We start from the raw sequence: 23147 nt of genomic DNA, 5'->3' as shown, positions 1-23147 counted from the left end.
GGATTTTTTACTCCAAGCCCAATGTTCCTTCTACTAAACTGCTTCTTCACCACCATAGTCAGTCCCCTTGGCCCTCCAGAAGACTATCAAAGATAGTGCATAAACACAAAGAAAATGACTATAAACGTTAAGTGCTAAACTGAACGGCAAAGAGGGCAGTAAGTACTAGATTGACTAGCACTTTCTCACTGAGAAGAAAAGAGGATTTGAACTGAGCCATTAAAAGGAAAAAAAAAGGATGGAAAAAGGCGACATATGGAGAAGCACGAAGGTAGAGAGCACAGGTACATTTCAGGATGACACTTTGGATTTGTGGAGAGAGTTTTCATGTTGGAAGGAAACGAGACAACACTAAAAGGTAAACTGGATCCGTATCTACATGCTTTGTTTTACTGGCCACTGCTTATTGAATGGATATACTAAGTTTCAGACATTATAAGCACTTAACACACACCATCTCATTAACACGTAGTCCTGAAAAGTTAATTTTTATTTTCCTCATTTTAACCTAGGAAACTGACATTTAGGGAGGTTTAGTAATTTTCCCAAGATCACCCATCAAGAATTTGAACCCAGCTCTGCCTTTCTCCAAAATTTCTGTTCTCTCCACCATTCTATGTCCTCTTGCACAATGTACATACCATCCTTTCTGATATACAAACTCAGAGTCTGCAGATTATAAGAATGAAGATAAATCTGGGGGATAACTGTGACTTATTGTTGTTAATTTGGATGCCCAGCACCCAAACACACTTCCAAGCCCTGGGGAATTCTCCTGGTGGAGAGTTTTGGAGGCAGGCCGGGCTCCAACTTCCACTTCAGAAGCCAAGGGAGTAAATGAGTCCTTCCTCTCCCTAACCCCAGGAGCCAGGACAAAAGCATACATACGATCAATCCTGATTGAGACTAGAGAACTGAATCTCCATATAAATCGGAGAGGAGTGGGTGTGATGAGCTCAGCAGCGGCAGCAGAAGTCGAACAGGGAACTCAACAGCAGCTGTGGCATCTGAGCCACTGTTTCTGCTTCCAAACTTCCCTTCCTTCCCTCCTGTCTCCAAACCTGATCTTCTAGACCTCCCATCTATTTTGTGTGAGAGCTACCCAATCTCCTCCAATAAATCCCTTTCCCCTGTAAGCTACCCAGAGTTGGTTAATATTGCTGACAACAAAGCCTCTGAAAGTTAAATAATCCCGAGTGTTAAAAATGTCCTTCAGGAAATAAGGAAATGGGACTACCCTGGTGGCGCAGTGGTTAAAATCCGCCTGCCGATACAGGGGACACGGGTTCGATCCCTGATCCAGGAAGATTCCACATGCCGTGGAGCAACTGAACCCACGAGCCACAACTACTGAAGCCCGCGTGCCTAGAGCCCGTGCTCCGCAACAAGAGAAGCCACCGCAATGAGAAGCCCGCACACCGCAATGGAGAGCAAGCAGCCCCTGCTCGCCGCAACTAGAGAAAGCTCGCATGCAGCAACGAAGACCCAACACAGCCAAAAAACTTAAAATTTAAATTTAAAAAAGGAAATAAGGAAATGGAGACAGAGGAGGCTAACATAATCAAACACTTGTATTGATATTAACAACAGATTTTTTTAAAAGTCTAAGATAACGAGACTTTGATTTCTTCCTGAACACCCTGTCAGGAAAGAATCACTTATTAACTTAATATTTACTTGAATGTCTGTGTGTTCCAGGCAAGAGGGACTCATCCCAATACCTAATCACATGGAGCTCACTGTCTAATACAGAACACGGTCACTAAGATGGAACGGGTGTTTTGGTAAAAGAAGTACAGGTACTATGGAAACACATACCTAATCCAGTATTTAGCAAATTTCTCCACGAGGGCTGACAAGTGGATGTTATCTACAGGGTGACAGTACCAAGAGGGACAATCTCTAACTGAGGGCTTAGCACAGGAACAAACCCAAGATACAAGAATTTAGGACAAAGTTCTGAGTTAAAGATCTGTCCATTTATAAAACAGTTGGCTACTAGTAATAAGGAAAATCTAGGTCTCAGAAACCAGGAAAGTGGAATAGGGTTGCAGAGTCGAAGCTAAAGGGGTAGCGTTTGTGACGAGCCACTATAAGCTAGAGCAGTGTGGCTTTGCAGTCCAGGTGACAAAATGGGGATAGAGCTGTGGAAAAGGCCATCCCAGTACTGTTGTAGAATTCTTAGAAACAACAGTATCAGAAGCTTCAGGAGATAGCACCCTCCACCAACACTGCTGCACACACGAGGTGCAGTAATCTCAGCAGCCACCAGGAAGCTCGTTCAGTTACCATCAGGCAAGGCAGAGGAGCGAGGGAATAGGAAGGTCAAGACGGTAACCTTGCCCGAGGGGCCTAGAGCAGATTCTTTAGTTTTATAAGTCACGCTGATGCCACTGGTGTGGCACAACAGCAGCCAACTTCCCTGCTTTGCTACTCAGAGATCTTGGGCAAAAAGAAAAGGCTGTAAAGGCTGAGCCATGGTGCACGTTCTTGCCTCAGAGGAAGTAATGCAAGTTACACTGCTTCCTACTCAAAGCTCAAACGTGAGGGACAGCACTGAATTTTCCACAGAGATTACTATGACTGTAGACAAGGTAATTTGTATAACCCAGGCCTGAGTGGGAAAGAAGGTGGGCATTGATTGACTGAGAGAGTGAGAGGAACAGTAAAAGAGGCACAAAAAGACAGCAGGGTGTTGTGGAGTACCGAACATGTTAAAAAGTATTTTAAATGCTTCTTTTTTATTAAATTAGTAATACATAAATAAGAAAAATTCCCTTCAGAAATGCTCATCAGGGCTTCCCTGGTGGCGCAGTGGTTGAGAATCTGCCTGCCAATGCAGGGGACATGGGTTCGAGACCTGGTCTGGGAAGATCCCACATGCCGCAGAGCAACTGGGCCCGTGAGCCACAGCTACTGAGCCTGCGTGTCTGGAACCCGTTCTCCGCAACAAGAAAGGCCGCGACAGTGAGAGGCCTGCGAACCGAGATGAAGAGTGGCCCCCGTCTGCCACAACTGGAGAAAGCCCTCGCGCAGAAACGAAGACCCAACACAGCCAAAAATAAATAAACTAATTAATTATTTTTTTAAAAAAAAAGCTCATCAGATAAAGGGGGTAGAGGAAAGAAATAAACATACACATGTGGACAGGGAATGTGGCCCCCATCCCAGCTCTACAAGGGTCAAGTCATTAGACATCGCAGCTGCCCACCAACGGTGCACCCTGAGGGAAGATTCAGGATGGGAAAAAAACAGGAAGCATTCTGTGTTTTAGATACTGGCCCGAGATAGTTAAGATGCACATGTAAGGTATAATTTCAGTGAGCCCAGACTCTTGCATCTTCCCATACACAGAAAAGCACTAAAATCATGAACTTCGGATGCCTGTTCTTTGTGATTAGTCCAGCAAAGACTCCTGCACATCCTGACTCTTCCCTTACCTCTTCGGAGCAGTTTCTCAGAGCTGAGAGGCTGTGTCCTGGACTGTAGTCCTCAGTAAGATCCCCAAACAAAACTTAACTCCCAGCTTTTAGGTTATCGGTTTTCCTTCAGTTGACACATACTTAAATTATTTAGAGCCTGTTAAAAGTTAAGAGTTCAATTTTTTTTTAATTCAGTCACTCTTTTATTTTTGAAGATTAGCTTTTAAAAAATCAAAAGCTTAGTTCTAAACTGATAGCTATAGAACATGCTCAATCCTTTATATCCTAATAAAATTCTATGGGTCACATGAAATCTGCAGCATGTTTCTGTAGGTTAAAGAATCTGAGTGGGAGCCACAGAAAAGATGTTTACTTCTAATTCAATCAGTAAGGCTCATGCTCAGAGGTGGAAATGATAAATGAATGAATTAGGTGATATACAAATGTAAACTATCTTTGAAGAAAGAATAGCAATAGAAAAACTAGCTATTATTTCCCAAATGTCTATTCCATACCAGAACTATTTTAATCTTTTACAGAGAGATTGAGATTCAGAGGTTAAATGACTGCCCAAAGCCAATCAGCTAGTATGTGACTATTATTAGTTTCCTAGGGCTGGTGAAACAAAATACCACAAACTGGGTGTCTTAGAACGAGAGAAATTTCTTCTCTCGCAGTTCTGGAGGCTAGAAGTCTGAATTCAAGGTGTCAGCAGGGCTATTCTCCCTCTGAGACTCTGGGGAGAAACTGTCCTTGCCTCCTGCTAGCTTCTGGCAGCAGCCGGCATTCCTTGGTTTGCAGCTGCATCACACCACCTCTGTCTCTGCTGTTACACAGTTCTCCCTATATCCCTGTCTTCACATCTTCTTCCCTCTGTGCCTGTCTCTTCTTATAGGGACACCAGTCATACTGGATAGGAGCCCACCCGAATAACCTCATCTTGATTACATTTGCAATGACTCTATTTCCAAATAAAGTCACATTCACAGGTACTAGGAGTTAAGATTTCAGCACATCTTTCGCTGGGACACAATTCAATCCATGACAGTGATATAATCATATCTGGCTAGCTCCAAAGTTGCTGTTCTTTCCATTAGACTGCACTGCTGCCTCCCATTAATCCTGAATAACATGCACCATACAATAATTTAGAAATATGGAAGTCAATTTAAAAGACATTATATTTTAAAAATAAAATTGGCCCCGTTCATGAATATGCTGACGTTTTAAACAGTACTACCAAATCTTCAGAGTTTTCACCTAAAATACAGATCAAAAACAACAACTTTGTTATGATAGGTAGATGTCATTCTAGCACCATCTTAACTTTTAGAACCTGAAATAGACTTTTATAATATAAAGTTCCATACACAAAGTTTTTATATCTGGCATTTAACGCATTTCTACAAACGAAAAAGTAAATTCCAACCTGAAGTTTTAGTTTACCCCTTAAAACTCTTACAAAAGTATCAAGTTATAAAAACTGCCTAGGACAGAACTGATGAAAAGGGCTTTGCTAATTATGCTCCAATCTATGTAACAGGGTAGATCAAAGGAACAGATAAGCAGTTAATATGAGTAAAGCAGGGCTTTTATTTTAAGGAAATACATGGTCTTTTCTATATAAAACATTGTCTTTGTATAGTCATGTAACTGATGTTCAAACATCAGTGGCTTTTATCTTTGTCTCCAGTGCTACTTTGTGACGATAACCTCATGCTACCTCATAGCATATTTCATACATTATACTCTCCTCTCTAAATCACCACCGGTCTTATTTTCACCCCCCAGTCCCATTTTTATATCCCTAGATGTATTCATTTGGTTGAATTTCTTCCCTCCCACTTGAAACTCTTACCATCTCTCTCTATTTCAAATCCACAGTGATCTTTCCAAAACTAAGTCAGACATATGTGACTTGTTAATTTGGGGCAGGGGGCCAGGGGGGGCATTATGCTTCACTAAAAACTTTACTTAAAAAAAAAATCAACAGTGATGATTCACTGAACCCCATAATCTCACACCCAACTGTGGTCTTTTGATGCCTATAAATGGTACCACCATTGTCCCAAGCATCCAAGCTCAAAATCTTGGCATCCTCTTGGGAATTAGCACCCAAGTTCTGTCAATTCTTCCTTAGCAATATGCTTAGTATCCTTGAATTTGACTCTCACTTCTTCCAGTACAAATCAAGCTTTGAGACTTCATGCCAGTTTTTTAAAAGGGAGAAGAAAAAGTACATTCCATCGTTTTAAAACTCAAGGAAAAACAAATAATTTCAAAAACTTTTTCAAAGTTAAATATAATTGTATATAATGTGAGACCTGAGAGCTTAGAACAATAGCCAACTTACTCAGCATAGTGATGCACAATGTTATTAAATGTCACATAATCATTCTTATATTTTAATTAATTTAGAAATTAAACTACAAATCCATGTAATTGGAGGTTGGTCTATGGTTTCCAGCTTTTCAGAACTAATAAGTATACAACAGTACCTCCTTCTAAAATAAGCATCAAAAAAATCAGGGCTTCCCTGGTGGCGCAGTGGTTGCGAGCCCGCCTGCCGATGCAGGGGACACGGGTTCGTGCCCCGGTCTGGGAAGATCCCACATGCCGCGGAGCGGCTGGGCCCGTGAGCCATGGCCGCTGAGCCTGTGCTCCGCAACGGGAGAGGCCACAGCAGTGAGAGGCCCGTGTACTGCAAAAAAAAAAAAAATCTGCCATTTTTAAAATCATCATCATCCCTCTTCTGCTTGCAGCATTTGCCAAAAAACTTGTTTGCTAAATTTTTACTGTTGTGAATTACTGTTCAATAAGCAAATTTGTTTGCCTTCAGATATGGATGGATATCATAGTTATACATGTTTGATCTTGCATATTGTATATATATCATTTTCCTTGAAAATGGAAAGGGGAGAAATCAGGGAAAACCTTCCATAGTGTTGACAGGAACGTAATTTGAAAACCATGGTAGAACAAGAAAAGGAAGGACATTTCAGGTAGATCTAGCAGCATGCCACATCCCATAAAATACAGCAGTTTGCTATGGTTAGAGCAAAGGGCAGGCGAGTGGTAGGAGACGAGGCCAGAGAAACAGAAAGTAGCCTGTCATGAAGAAAGTTACATTTCACATTAAGGGTTCTGAACATTATCCTGAATGCTACAGGGAGACATACAAGAAATTTTAAGCAAGAGAATGAAATATTCAGATTAGGCTGTTTAAAAGATCACTCTGGCAGTGACATGCAGAAAGACTAAAGAAAATGCCAGACTAGAACGAAAAAAGAAAAAAAAGAATGCTACTGCAATAATCCAGATGAGAAATGTTAAGAACATAAACTAAGAAAAAGGCAGTGGTAATGGGAAAAAAGATTTTAAAAATATAGAGAAAGTAAAACTATAGAACTTAACGCCTAGAGATGGGATGATAAGCTTAGGTAGACTTCCAGAGTTTCTGGCTTGAAAACCCTCATGGACAGTGACATCATTCACTGCAAGACTGCTCCTTTCATGTTGTAAACCCAAAGGCCAGCCCTCAGTCCTCACTGGCTGCTCCTTTCCAGTCTCCATGCTAGTTCCTCCTCATCTCCCCAACTTCTATAAGCACTGGAGTGACTCAGGGCTTTCTTTGGATGTTCTCACTTTTTTTGACCTATAATCACTCTTTTGACTTCATTCCATCTTGTGTCTTTGTGTATCATCTACGCTGATGAATCCTCAATGCTTAAACCCAGTCTCAACCTTCCCCCTAAACTCTAGCCTCATATATTCAATTGTCTACTCATTATTTCCGACTTGGATGTTTAAAAGGCATCTCATCGTAACAAGTTAAAAACAGAACTCTTTACTCAGCTTCTCACACCCTAACCCCCTACTGTCACACTAAAACTTTTTCTACAGTCTTCCCCATCTTGATAAATTGAAGCCAAGTTTCCCTAAAACCATGTTCCCTTACTGAGTTTATGATTAATCTCTCTCTCCAAAGCTTTGTTCCCTTTTTTGTCCCCTCTGACCTCAATTCTGTGCTAACTGAACACTAATCATCCAGAGTCAGAGGACTAAGATTGCTGTTGTAGATAACATCCTTAATGTACTAAAATTTTTGTTGTAGATACCATCATTAACACACAAACTCAGGCTGTTTCTTTCTCCAGGGCAAGGTGAGCCTACAGACCCCCGAGCCATGGATCACCTAGCCAGAGAACTGTAGACCAAAGATACCCTGATTCCCAAAACCATTCTGCCCCTTTAAAACATCCCTAACTCAAAGACCAAGTTGGAGTGGATCTGAGGCTTGTCTCCCACGCCCTTGCATGGCACCCTGCAAATAAACCCCTACACTTTGCTGCAAATGCTTGCTGTCAGAGTTTGTCTTTCTGCAACCAGGCACACAAGCCCTTGCTCGGTTACAAAATTACAATTCCATCCTTCCAATGCAGGCCAAAATATCTTAGAGTTATCTTTGATTCTACAATTTCTCTCACAGCCGACACATCCACTACATGAGAAAATTCTATTAGCTCTACTTTCATAACACTTCCTAAATCTAACTGCTCTTCACTGCAACCGTTCCACAGTGGACACCATCATTTCACTGAAACAGGAGGGAAGGGGGTAGGGCACAACCTTTACAAGAATGACATAGTCCAAGGACACAACATAAACTTATTTAGAACCAAATAGATCCAAGATGGCGGACAAGTCGACTTCCACTAGACCTTGAGCCTCAGTATACACTTACTGTTACACATCAGCAAGCTAAATGACACACCCACAGGCGCCAGGACAGTTCCAAGGCCGACCATAAAGGTCAAAAAGTGGGCAGTGGCCCAATTCCTAGAAATTCCCACTCCCTCCCCAAAATAGCTGGAATATTCCTCCGACTCAGTAGCCTATGAAATAAATTACCCACTCTGTCTGTGGAGTGTGCTTCTCCCAAGCCCGCTCCCAAGTCCTGAGACCAGGTGTGTGATCTCAGTTAAAAGACCATGGGTTCAAGTCCCAGTCTGGGTTTTGGCTGGGCTCGAGTTCCGGCGCGTGGGTTCAGGTCCCAGTCTAAGTTAGGCGGTTTCATCATCATCAAATACCCAGTCTATCCACAACATGGCACCAGCTTATTTACCCTTACTCCTACTTTCTCTAGACACCTTTTGATTTCCTGCCACTACAATCTTGTTCATATAAATCTCCTTTCTTGGAATGCATCCAACCTCCTCCTTAGAAGTGCTATTTATCCTTCAATTCCAGCTCAAAGCCCACTTCCGCCACAAAGTTTTCCATGGTTATTAGAGACAGATGTAATATTGTCTTCTTTTGGACCACTAAGGCATATTCCTTCTGTCTGTGCCACTCATCTAGCAATGCTTGGTTTTCCTTTAATATGTATGTTTCAACTCCCCCCAAAAGATTCCAGGTTCAGGTACCTTAAGAAGGGTTCTCTGTTTGAGGGGGAAGGAAAAAAAAAAGAGGCCCTGTCCACAAACTTTTTTCTGTCGCCCACTATGCCCAGAGCAGCACTTTACATACAGAAAATGCTCAATGTTGATTAAAACTCTTGATAAATTTAACTCAGTCTGTGAGTTTTTACCATCAAAAGACCACTATATCCTCCATGAGCTAAAATTCAAGGGCAGCCTGGCCTAATGTCCAGACTGTAATAAAATCCATTTGGGTATAAAAACAAAGTTTGTGAACGTGGGAGTGCAGATATCTCTTCGAGATACTGATTTGGTTTCCTTTAAATATATACCTAGTGGAAGTACTAGATCTTATGACAGTTCTATATTTTAATTTTTTGAGCAACCTCCATACTCTGGTCCACAATGGCTGTACGAGTTTACATTGCACAAGAGTTCCCTGTTCTCTACACCCTCACCAAGGCTTGTTATCTCTTGTCTTTTTAATAAGAGAGTAACTATGGGAAGTGATAGACATGTTAATTAGCTTTATTATGGTGATTATTTCACAGTATACACATATATCAAGCCATCACAATGAACACTGTAAATAAATACAATTTTTGTCAATTGTAACCTTAATAAAGGAAGGAAAAAAAAGCTTATACTAAAGATAATAGTTCATAACTTATCCTAGAAAGAAAGAGGCTACCAGGTGGGAGAGGAACTACAGTTCCCTTATTTTTAAAAATTAATGCCTGTTAAATGTCAAAAGCATACAAGGCACAGTGCAGAATACAATGATAAACTGGAGACCTGCCAATAGCTTAAATTCAAAACACAAAGAGCCAGAGGCAAAACAGAACAACAGATGGAGATGACTGGATTAGTTTAAGAGTTATCATATTTCCCAACTTTGTTCCGCTACCATTGTAACTGCTCTCCTAAATCGAACTGGCAATTCTTCTTAGTAATTCTAAAAATACATCCCGTTCTTAAGAAACTGACTGAATTTAATGCGGTGGGAAAGGAGGAATCTGAAGGACATGCCATTTTTACCCTGCATAAGAACTGGAGAACTTCCATTTTTGAATGTAAATCTGTCTTAAAGGAAATCAATATAATATCTAAACAAGTCACTCGACAAAATGCTGAGTAATAAGGTAAATCATTTTAAGTATTAATTAGATTAAATTAAAAATGGCATTTTTAAGTACCCCTTTGAACTGATTCCACACTAAAGAATTTATCTTTAAAAGATAAAAATTAAAAAATAAAAGATAAAAATAAAAAAGAATTATTTGTCCTTTCTAGAGGCTCTAATGAAGACAGAGGTCATTAAAAATTTCAAAAACAATTTTCTTTAGTTCCTTCAACTTTATCTGACTGTGACAAAGAAATGAAGAATATTACCTGCGCCAAGGTTAATGGTAAATTCAGCTAAGGTATTCTACATCTATTTGTACAAAGAAGGTAGAACACAAGCAATTACCAGTAATCTCTACACTTACCTTGAAAAGATTATTGAGGATCAGAATGTATAAGTTAAACACTGCTATTTTTGTAACAACTGCTAAATTTGCCAGTATGTCTCTTTAAAACTCTAAGTCAAGGGTAGGAATGTCTTTTCTGTAAGGAGCCAGAAAGTAAATATTTTAGGCTTTGCAAACCAAGAGGATATTTGTAGGTTCTTATATAACAGAGAGAAAACAAATTTGCACACACTTTTATTGACGAAATTCAACATATAATAACAATTGTGTACAATTTTCTGGTAACACAGGTCTACTAGTAAGAATAAAATTCTTTTGGGGGGGTAACATTTCGCATTATCGGAGTTCAAAGTTAGTGTTCCCTATCATCAAACTCAATAGCAAACGTTCATCTGTAAAACCATTCTCAGTTCCTGGGCTTCACAAAAATGGTCTGGCTAGCCATACTTACTTTGCCGTGCCTTGCCCTAAGTACTAAAGTTACGTGAGAAACAAATGATAACACTAACACCACAAACCTCTTAATTTCCAAGAGTCAGCTTCTAAGTCAACTTCTAAGCAACTGCAATTCATTTGACTATTAAAATCTTTACACTTGCCTAATTTTTAGTGCCTAATCCACTAAAATTTGACGAAAATGTATGTTGAACACTTTGGCAATATTAATTTGAAGTAAATGTTTAGTTTTAAGTTTATACTGAATATCACTCAGAATAACGTCCTCATCTGATCCTAACCATTAATTTACAGCTATATAGGACTTCCTATATAGGTGGTGCAGTGGTTAAGAATCCACCTGACAATGCAGGGGACACAGGTTCGAGGCCTGGTCCGGGAAGATCCCACATGCCGCAGAGCAACTAAGCCCGTGCGCCACAACTACTGAGCCTGAGCTCTAGAGCCCGCGAGCCACAACTATTGAGCCCACGTGCCACAACTACAGAGCCCACGTGCCTAGAGCCCGTGCTCTGCAACAAGAGAAGCCCGCGCACCGCAGCAGAATAGCCCCTGCTAGCTGCAACTAGAGAAAGCCCGCACGCAGCAACGAAGACCCAATGCAGCCAAAAATAAGTTAATTTAAAAAAACATTTACAACTATATAACTTCACACAGATAAATGTGTGAAATTGCAAAAATTAAGAATATCTCCTACCTGTTTCAAGTTAGCCCCATTCAATTAATATCTCTGCCTCACCAACAAGGGCCCTCAACTAGAAAAACACTACCTATATGGTAGAAAGAAGTGCCTGACTCCTACAATTGCCAAATTACAGAAAATATTCATTCCTTGCTGCTAATAATAAATGAAGATATTAAGTCTTAGTCTTAACGAGATATTAAATATTTTCTTATGAATGATAAAATTAACTTTTGTTTTCTAATAACTTTATTAGATTATGGAAAATCTAAAAACCAACTAAACGAGATATATACACCTAATGGGGGGAGGAGATATTCTTCCAAATATAAGCATTAAAATTTTTAAATACCTTTTTTACTCCCTTTTTAGGAGAGTCCAACATGCTTTACAAGAGTAGTAATTTTTTAGTATAAAATTTCTGGGAAAAGGATGAAGACCCTCTGATTTCTCTACCTAAAAAGTCTGGATTTCTGATCTTAGCACTTCAAGCTATATTACAAAAGCATTCTGGGGGCTTCCTCCCTGGTGGCGCAGTGGGTGGGACTCTGCCTGCCAATGCAGGGGACATGGGTTTGATCCCTGGCCCGGGAAGATTCCCACATGCCGCGGAGCAACTAAGCCCGTGCGCCACAACTACTGAGCCTGTGCTCTACAGCCTGTGCTCTGCAACAAGAGAAGCCACGACAATGAGAAGCCCGCACACCACTCGCTGCAACTAAAGAAAGCCCGCGCACAGAACAAAGACCCAACACAGCCAAAAATAAAAACAAATAAATAATAAATTTAAAAAAAAAAAGCATTCTGATTGGGAAAGTCTCCTTTGGCCTAGTAATTTGATGTACTGATAATACAACAATACAAGTTCTTAAAATTTTCAATAATGAGGCAAAGAGCTGTGAGCAACTTACAGTATGGAAGTGAATGTTGCCAAGAACTTCTCGTTACACATTTACTTTTAATAACCCTCAACATATTTTATTACTAAACTAGTGGCTGACAAAGGGTGGACAGCAGTCGGAAACACGCATGTGTGTTTTGGGAAAGCTCCCTAGGTTTTTCTAATAACTCCACACCCAACTCTGAACCAATTCTCCACATAATCAACAAATTTTTAAAAATTTATTCTATTTGTATAACTGTATGTGAGCATTGGTACAAAATTCCTAATCATTCCTAATTTTCATTTCCTCTGGTTCCAAAGGTGATACAATTTGAATATGCAGCATTTTTCTTTAAATCACATTAAAGTTGGAAGTCACAGAATATTAGAGTTGAACAGCCTCTTAGAGACCACCTAGTCTGAATCTTTTGGCTCTTCAAGTAAAATGAAAATCGAGACTCAGAAATATGCCTAAGATCACAAACTAGGGAGTAAAAGTTGGGACTTCAACTCTGATGCCTTGACTCTTAACTTTAGTGCCCTTCTAACTAGATCAAGCTGCAGAAGACTCTTCAGGCAACTTGAAATCAGAATTATATACATGAGAACTATTTAAGATATTTCCTACTCAGTGCTCTGTGGTGACCTAAATGGGAAGGAAATCCAAAAAAGAGGGGATATATGTATACGTATAGCTGATTCACTTTGCTGTACAGCAGAAACTAATACAACACTGTAAAGCAACTATACTCCAATAAAAATTAATTTTAAAAATGTTTTTTTAAAAAGAAATTTCCATTTCACCAACTACTTGGTGTGAAGAACTGTATTTTATTTCAGAATCCGAAAGTGTTAAAGAAAGTAAACATTTATCTTCATAGTATAGTAAATATCTATAGGTGAGTTCTGATAATTTAGTAAATACTCATCATATAAAATTCCAAACTATCGCTACTTTCATCTTAATATCCTAAGAAGTTTCAAGGACTTCCCTGGCAGTCCAGTGGTTAAGACTTTACCTTCTTATGCAGGGGGTGCGGGTTCAATACCTAGTGGAGGAGTTAAGATCCCACATGCCTCGTGGCCAAAAAACCAAAATGGAAAACAGAAGCAATATAGTAACAAACTCAATGGAGACTTTAAAAATGGTCCACACTAGAAAAATCTTAAAAAAAAAAAAACCTAAGATGTTTAAATAAGATGATGAAATTTCTAATGTTAAATTTTCTTCTACTTAACTACTAACATTGCAGTAAGGGTCCTAGTGTAGCGTGAAAGCTTAAGACCGAAAATCAAGACATCTGGGTTTGGTTTCTGTCTCAATTTTACAATACTCTTCTAGCTTACTAGCAAATACCAACCCCTCTGACTCCATTTCTCATCTCCTGATTCGGGGTCATCACAATAACAGTAACTATTGTACAAACTTAGTGCCAGGAATATTATCTATATTGTTTCTAATTCTCACATTTCACAAGATAGGCATTATTTACCGATTTTACAGGTGAGGAAACGGAGGCTCAGAGAGATTATGTTTTCCAATAAACTGAGCTGGTTAGTGGCTGAGCTGGAATTTAAACCCAGCTCTGCCTGACTCCTGCCTAGAGCCCATGGTCCTTGTATTACACCACTTCGCTCACATCCTGATATGTGTGGTCCTCGTACAGTTGGGAGAACAAGAAGTACTACATTTGAAGGACTACTAGGAGATAAAAATGATAAAACAAAACTTTATGCTGAAAAATAAATACCGTGTTACTTTCTTTAGTTATTAAACTGAAAATGAGTTTTTAGTAAAAGATTTAAAAACTAGGCTATAGATATTGTACAATTCTTATTACTATTATTAACACAGAAATGAGCACTGTACAATTAAAAAATATAACGATTTTGCTTTTACAGGTAACACTGTGAATTAAACTGGAAAGTATGCCTATTTCTGTAGCTGAAATAAAATTGCTCTGAAAGCCCTATTAAAAAGTATGCATAATTTTTAAGTATTTAATAAAATTAGAGGGGAAAAAAATGACACAATCTGATAGAACAGAAGCAATCAAGAGAACATTGTACCAGCTCCTCCCCTTTCGAACAGATAAAAATATTTCTCAGATATTCAAGAAAAGTGGATGAGCAGATGTTTAATATTGGACATCTACACAAAGTATTTACAACCTGTATCAACCTATGTTCACCACTGCAGATGGATGAAGATACTGATTGTTTCTCTGACAAAAGTCAAGATGCTTCCCCAAGTTTCTCTAACACGTCTTATAAAAGTAAAATGTTCAGTAGACAATTCACAAATTATTCTCTGTGTTACGGTCGTTGACTCTTTTTCTTCTTTTTTTTTGTTTTAAGTTTGGGGAAAAAAAAAAAACTAGGGCGAATGTAGGGCATGGTTATTAATCAATGTAGCCTAAAGGCAAAACCGGAATTGAAGTTTCAGGTTACCTTTTACCTCATGCCCTATAACTAAAAGCATCTATTAACTCAAAAGGTACTGTACACACCTCGGTCACACGTCCTAATATGTGATCTGGTAACATGACACCTTCTTGACATAAAAATCATCAATGCCTCTAAGACTCTGGGTCTCTTCCCCAACAATGGCCAAGGTGTTAATCTCCGTGTCCCGGGATAATCCCCACACAGGTAATGACACTCTGGCCGTGTCAACTCTCCTGGCGTTTTATCTCCACATAACTTCTTTCCACTTCTCTTTTTCTTTGCTTCTTTTTTCCACCACCGTTGGAGGTTAAAACCACACACACCGCCCAGGAAAGGGGCGCTCTTCCCCCGACCCACACTCTGCATTAAACATTCATTCCCTCTCTAACCCGGTAAACAGCGAGAGGAAGGGCGGGCAAAACTGCAAATTCAGAAAACCCGTAGGAAGAGAAAGTGGAAACTGAGGAAGAGAGAAGGTGGGGGAGGGCGGGGCCCGCCTGTCAAGCCCCGGGACCCGAGGAAGGAGTGGGGTCGGCGGGGGGACCTCGCTCCCCGGCGGCGCCAACTCCCACCGCCGCTGCCTCCCGTCCGCTCACCTCGATCTCGCGGATGTTGTTGGAGGTGACGAAGATGCCGATGCCAATGGGGATGAAGATGAGGCCGATGATGAAGAAGGTGGGGAGCACCGTGCCGGCGGTAAGAATGGGCTGCCAAGCCGGCAGCCGTTGCTGTTTGAAGGCCGTGTTATCCGGTCTCCGGTTCTTAGCGGTGCCCCCGGGAGCACACGGGGGCCCACCATCCACTTCATCCTTCGCGTTGTAGTTCATCGCCATCGACCCCCACGGGCGCGGCTCCGCGACGCGCAGGTGGACCGCCCAGCTGACCCGCCAGCTGACCCGCCTGCTGACCCCGACAGAAGACGCGCCGCCGCCGCCGCCGCCGCCGCCGCCGCCGCCGCCGCCGCCGCCACCTCGGCTGTAAAGGCGGAAGAGGCGGGACACCCTTCCGCAGACAGCCGCCGACCGGAAGCGGGACTCGGCTGGGCACGCCAGAGGGAGGGAGAGAGGAAGGAAGGAGAGGCCTGAGGGACGAGGGGAGGGGAAAAGGGAGGAGGGTAGAAGGGGGAGGGAGAAGGCGGAAGCCCGCTGATCATTGGCCCTGTGACGACGAAGTGAGGGCCTCTGTCCCCAGAGCGTGAAGCTGCGTTGGCGCCTGCGAGGCCCCGGCTGGGTGGGTCGAAGAGGCCTCGGCCATTGCGCCACAGGCGCGTCTTCGCTCCGCTCGCGGAAGCTTTGGTTCGCACGCACCTGCCGGCTTCTTTGGTATCGTGGCGACTGCCGTTCCGGGTGGCGGGTCAGACGCGGCCGACCCGGGCCACACCCGTTAGCCCAGGAGCGGGTGGCTCCGGTGCCAGACAGCTTTTTGTTTCACCTCGAAGCCCTTTCGGAAGGGGATCGGAGCATTGAAAAGGCCACAGCATGAGAGCCAGAGGCTCGTGGGATCGGCAGTATTTGCTTGAGTTGTAAAACCACGACTTTTTCTAATTGAAAAAATAAATCTCCACACAAGGAACAAATGTAAATATTAAGTGAGATGCATTATGAGTGACCCTTTTGTCCTCAAGAATAAATCATCTGACTTGGTTAACCCTGTTATCTTGGCTGAGATTGAGCTGTTCTCGCTTGTTTTTCCGCCATTAATAGTCTCCAAGTTACTTTGTACCGTCTTTTCTGAGTCCACGTTTATCTTTTGCACATTGATTTAAGAAGTCTTTTTTTCTTTATTTGCAATATGTAAGTTTCGAGTGTACAACATAGTGAATCACAGTTTTAAAGGTTAAGCTCCATTTATACTTATAAAATATTGGCTATATTCCCTGTGCTGTACAGTGTAACCTTGTAGCTTATTTATACATAGTAGTTTGTACCTTTTAATCCCATATCCCTACCTTGCCCGTCCCCCTTTCCCTCTCCCCACTGGTAACAAACTAGTTTGTTTTCTATGCGATCTGTGAGTCTGTTTCTTTTTGTTATATTCACTAGTTTGTTTTATCGTTTAAGTTCAACATATAAGCAATATTACGCAGTATTGTCTTTGTCTGACTTATTTTAATTAGCAACATACCCTCCAAGTCCATCCATGTTGTTGTAAATGGTAAAATTCCATTCTTTTTTATGGCTGAGTAGTATTCCATTTTATATATACCACCTCTTCTTTATCCATTCATGTGTTGATGGATACTTAGGTTGTGTCTACAGCTTGGTACATAATTGTAAATAACGCTGCTATGCACATCAGGGGTGCATGTATCTTTTCAAATTAGTGTTTTCATTTTGGGGAGATATATACCCAGGAGTGGAATTGTTGGGTCATATCGTATATCTGTTTTTAATTTTTTGAGAAACCTCCATGCTGTTTTCCACCGTGGATGCACCAGTTTATGTTTCCACTAACAGTGCAGGAAGCTTCCCTTTTCTCCACATCCTTGCCAACATTTGTTATTTGTGGTCTTTTTGATGATAGCCATTCTGACAGGTGTGAGGTGATAGCTCATTGTGGTTTTGATATGCATTTCTCTGATGATTCACAATGTTGAACATCTTTTCATGTGCCAGTTGGCCATCTGTATGTCTTCTTTGGAAAAATGTCTTTTCAGGTCGTTAAGAAGTCTTTTGTAATAAGCTGTAGCTCTTCATTTTACTTTTTTTTTTAAAGCTAACACCAGGAAAACATTTTAATTAAACTACAGAAACAATGGTTATAGTACAGAATATTCATGAGCAGGAAGATACACCATATTATAAGTACCTAAAAAGTTACAAGCCATCTGTTTGCTTCCTCAACATTTTCCATATTTTAAGTTCATATGTGAAGATGATCAGATTTACCATTTTGGGGGGGGGAGAGGAAGAAAAATAAAAGGTGTATTTATCATCGCTAGATGTGCTCGCTGTATGCTCCGTTATTTATATTCAAGGCCCAGGTGACTGGAAGTGCAGCTGTCAGGCATTTTAATAAACTGGACGGCCATTTGTTTCTGCTCGACAAGGCATCTTTACACACGAGCAATCAGGAGAAAACAGGAAACAGCCGAGCACTCTGCACTGCAACACGCCACCTTAACGGCTAACCAGCTGTTATTATTATTATTCAACTGCTACACAACTGCCAATTTTCAATAGCCAGTTCTTTATTTTACTTTGGATAATTCAAAAAACCTCAACAAAGTATGGCATTATTATAAAATAAGATTCTGTGCAGACACTTTAAAACTACCAAGTATTTAATGACCCAAGGAAATACTCATGATACGAAAAGTGACTAAATCATAATACCAAAGTAGCATAGGTATGTAGTATAAAGCCCAACTAAAAAGTAAATAGTGGTAACCTCCAGTGACCAGCTGGAGAATGTTTATTCTCTACTTTGCAATCTTGTGTTTTCCAAAATTTCTGCAATAAGTATACATTTGTAAAAAAAAGTTTTTTAATTATATATAACCCACATTAAATTGGCATCTTTGAAATCCAGAGCAGAGAGTAAGTCATATCATTTGAAAAAAGTACCCAACATTTATTTTCTTTAAGGCTTTGTCTATAGTTACTCCTTTTGGAAGGTGAGCTAAGGGAAGGGGAACTAAAAGAGTGTTTGGGCCTCATAATTTATAATTAAATGTATTTTCAAAATGACTTCAAGTCTCAGGAGGTGAGTCAATCTACTCTTTATCTGGCAGATAACTCACTTGCTTATGTGATGTCATCATCTCTCAAATTCTTAGCACAGCACTGGTAACATAAGTATGTCTGTATGTTGTTTTGATCTATGTAAATTTCAACCTCAGGCGCAAGTGGAAAACGTTCACCTATCAAAGTTAATGGAGAAGCGTTTTGCTAAGTTCCGTTGACTGGTAAATGTGTATAAACAACATCAGGCATAATGCAAAAATATAAAGCATACGGCAAGTTTTCTCTCCCCATTTCTGCCTACATCATTATACCCACTACGTGTGATGGTTCCTTAAGTGGTTTGCCGTTCCAGCATTCTGTGAGAATGGTCAATTATTTTGCTTTCAGGTTTTTATTGTTGTTCTAGTGATCTGAGTGATCATGATATATGTTTTCTGATATACTGTTTACTTTTTCTTTTTTTCTTTTTATTTATTTATTTATTTGCGGTACGTGGGCCTCTCACTGTCGTGGCCTCTCCCGTTGCGGAGCACAGGCTCCGGACGCGCAGGCTCAGCGGCCATGGCTCACCGGCCCAGCCGCTGCGCGGCATGCGGGATCTTCCCGGACCGGGGCGCGAACCCGTGTCCTCTGCATCGGCAGGCGGACTCTCAACCACTGCGCCACCAGGGAAGCCCTGTTTCCTTTTTCTTTAGTACTGTTTGTTCATAGGAAAGATGATTTAACTCCTTGTCTCTTTTTTTCTTATAAAAAGTCCATGTTGACTGAAATATAGACCTGTGTGTCCGGGCCCCTTGTGATTTTAGTACCCTTTAACATTTTAGCAACTGGAATCAAACAATTTAAATTCTGATGAGGCCTTGTTGGCTCACACATGTTGACCGCCTGCTCCCTGCCCAGCACCACTTGTTCTCACGATATAATTTTTAGATGCTGAAGTACTATTTCTTGGTCAGGCAGGAGGAGATAACTCCAGGGTCACAAGGAGAATTTATGAGTTTGTGTTGCAGAAGAAATGAATGAACTTAAGGAAGGTATGACCAGCTGCTGCCGCCCAGAAGTCTGGCTGCACCAGGTGTTTTCTGAGACTGAAGAAAGATTTCCCCGTCAGTTCCCTGAAGCCTCCTCTCTCTTGCCCCCTAACTGCATAAAACTCCCCACTTTAGCTTCTTTGTTAAGATGGAGCTGAGAGGTCTTGCTCTCTAGTCTTCTCACTTCGGCTAAATGGAATAAACCTTCCTCTATCCACACACACCAGTGTCTCAGTGGTTGGTTTTGGCTGCACGTCGGATGCCCAAGTCTGAATTCGGGAGGTTTGGCAACCCTTGTAGAACTGAAAACGTCCTTAGATTTTTAATCTAAAACTTACCTTTTCAGATGAGGTCCAAGTAGATGAAATGACTTTTCTAGATTCCTTGATATCCTTCCAGTTCCTTTCCGTCTCCTGTGCTCTGCCATCATAGTAGCTGCTTTACCCACCTAACTCTTTTTCACCTGCACATCATTATCTGTGTATGTGTGTTGTAGATGTGTAGTATTGCCAGAATTAATTTGTAAAAGAGCTCTATTTAATTGGCTTGAAGAAAATTAAGTGCTTATATACTCATAAATATTAAAAAATAAACTAACCCAGATGAACTTCAAGATCACAATATCTAAGATTAATGATTAATGCATGAAAACAAGTTTAAGTTGTCAGTTTAATTAATACAGACATGTCTTTAGAGTCATCAACATTAAGTATAATACTTTTATTGTACCTAGCTAGGTTTACCAGAAGTCAAATAAGATCTTAGTATTCCTGTTACAATATTTGTCAACAAGAAAAATAACTTGAATGATGAACCTTTTAAGTAAATCGAATGTAAATGAGATGACTGATAGCAGATTGTAAAGTTTCTTTACCTTTTAAGTTATGTGTTATAACTTTATTAGCTTTTGAAATCTTTTATTTTTACTTTGGTTAAGCGAATAAGTATTGATCCACAATGACCTATGATCTTATTTGACTAAGTGTTTTGAAACCTTTTTGATATTTTTGAAACTTCCCAAAGATCAAATTCTAATTGAAATTTGTTTGACCTCTAGCTACCTTTGATGCTTTCTAAAGGGCCCCTGGAACATCTCAAGAGAATTGTTTTCTCTCCTTACCAAGGAATGATATTAAACTAATTGGACTTATTTGGTATGTTAAATTACATGACAAACATTGTCCAATGAGTGCTAATAAACCTTCTTAGGTTATATTGTATGGGTAAATGTCATTATTATGAATGTCCTAGAGATTATATGAAATTTCTAAAAGTTGACTACGTCCTAGTAAAATGTTATCTGTAATAATTCTAGTTATTATCTAAATGTTGTTTGCCTCAACAATAACCAGCTTTCTTTGTCAACTGCATTGTAATCAGATCTTTAACCTTGCCTTTTTAAGTCTTTTGTCATTTATAGATAGTTATTGATGTACTCTAATGCTTTTGCAAAAGAAATGCTTTGTCTTCAAGAAGATTCATATAAAGGACTTTTTGACAAATACAGGCTTCTGATAACTTTTAGATCATACTGCTGAACTGGGTAAGAAATTAAACAATTCTAATGGAAAAGCTGATGGCTTCATAAAACTCTTAACAGAATATTAAGATCAGGGATTACTTACATAAGACTGAGGGAGCTGATGAATATGGTTATAATTTTTTTTGTTTTTTTATCTGAAATATTACTGGTGTTTAATCTGTGTTTTCCAGATATAAGGAAACCCTTCCCCTCAAGCTATAATTATAACATAGCAATTTGGTAAATTATACCTTTATAAGTAGAATGGTAACATTTATCTTTTCTCTCTACCTCCAGAAATTGGAGACTTTTAGGTTCCCAGCAGCCTTATCAGGTGGATAAGAAAGGCCACCTCCTGGCAGGTGCAGGAATCTCGAGATATTTTGGGGACCTTGAGAAGAGAGGAATACACTGGAGTTTATAGATGTTGCACGCAGAATCTGATGGCAAGCCCTTGACATGGATTTCCCGGCCTTGATGCCTTTTAAAAGTTTAATTTGAGATTCCTTATAAAAATTTCCAGCACAGCCAACTTAAAAGAGCCTATATGATCAATTGCACTTGTGTAAATAATTAGGCCAAATTTATTGAAACCAGACTTATTTTGCAAATAAATTAGTCTTAATTTGGCTACGTTTGATAGAAATAACGATAATTTTAGAGAGAAAAAAATTATGTTTCAGTGGACATTAAATTCTAGGTCTTCGAGGGTTTTTTATATTTACTACCAATAAATAACTTGCTACCAATAAACTCCTTGTTTCTATGTTGCATTACTGTGAAGTTTGTTTCTGAAGCTTATCAGAGTAATCTATCTTTGGATGAAGATCAGATGCCCCATGACCTACAACCAGAAGATTATGCATACTGGAAAAGACATCAGATAAAGGGCTCTTTACAGCCAAGTTGGAGGAGGCCATATTAGGCCTTGTTTCCTGAATAAACTGCAATCCTATTTCTGACACCCATCTTTGACTAACTTAGACCAGCACTACCAGACCAGGACAAGATGAAGATGACATCTGAAGTAGACAGCTGACCCAAGATACTGGACCAGGACTGTATTTTGCTTATGAACCAAATGTATTTATTCCTTGGGCTCACTCATTTGCAAGTTTCAAAAAATTAATCTAGTTGCTGGGTTTGTGGCCAATTACCTACTTCCAGTACTCCTAGATTACCTTGGTAGTTTTCTCCTCTCCAAAGCTCTAATTGGATGGTCCTCAGAAATTTTATTTTAAAAGAAAGAAACCATGCAAGCTACCATTACTGCCAATATTACCAAGTGGGATCTTCTTACCTGGCCAACTTAATGACACCTCCTCTGAACCTGGCCATAAATACTCCTTTTCGTTAGATATTAAATATTCGGTGGCTCTAATGGGACCAATGGATTTGTGGAACAAGTTTATGGCCGTGGCTCTCCCCAGGTTGGTTGGGAAGATGCACATTTGGTTTCTTTTGGGCTCAAGATCACCTGTGTGTAGTCTTGGAAACAGCCCCTGTCAATCTGCTTTTAATGTGAGCATGCTGGGTTTCAATCAGTTTTCCAATGGTATGACCATTTGGCCAGGGTATTCATTTCTTTACTTGGAATAGAAGATATCATTAATCACATAGTAGTTTTAACAAAATTTACTGAGCAAACTTTAAATGATAGTCATCAAGCCAATAGCTTACTCAGTTCTGAAGTCTCCATAATGAGGAAAGTGGTCTTACAAAATCACATAATCCTTGATATTCTAACGGCTTCCCAAGGGGGAACTTGTGATATAATGCATACAGAATTTTGGGGTTTTGTTTGTTTGTTTGTTTAACATCTTTATTGGAGTATAATTGCTTTACAATGGTGTGTTAGTTTCTGCTTTATAACAAAGTGAATCAGTTATACATACACATATGTTCCCATGTCTCTTCCCTCTTGTGTTTTTATACCTGATCTGTCTTCTGATGTAACTCATCTTATGACACATATGAAGAATCAGATTTCTGCTCTGAATGATCCTCTTCCCATTTTAGGGGAAGATTAGGAAAATGGTTTGATTTAGAAGGATCTTGGCTTAAACATGCACGTAATGACATCATTACTTCTACTGGCAATTTTGATTACAGTTTGTGTAACTTA

General features: G+C 40.0%; 1 protein-coding gene across 1 annotated transcript in view; it reads right to left on the bottom strand.

Moving 5' to 3' along the window:
• The window catches only part of TMEM30A (transmembrane protein 30A), a 42284-nt gene extending 26647 nt beyond the window's left edge, over positions 1-15637 (bottom strand). The window contains exon 1 of the mRNA XM_067702753.1: positions 15380-15637. Coding sequence (XP_067558854.1) covers positions 15380-15616 — 237 coding nt within the window. The 5' untranslated portion in view covers positions 15617-15637. The remainder of the gene's footprint in view (positions 1-15379) is intronic.
• Positions 15638-23147: the final 7510 nt, after the last annotated feature.

This window comes from Pseudorca crassidens, chromosome 13 (genome assembly GCF_039906515.1).
Source record: "Pseudorca crassidens isolate mPseCra1 chromosome 13, mPseCra1.hap1, whole genome shotgun sequence".
Lineage (NCBI taxonomy): Eukaryota > Metazoa > Chordata > Mammalia > Artiodactyla > Delphinidae > Pseudorca > Pseudorca crassidens.
This window is presented reverse-complemented; position numbering and strand designations above follow the sequence as displayed.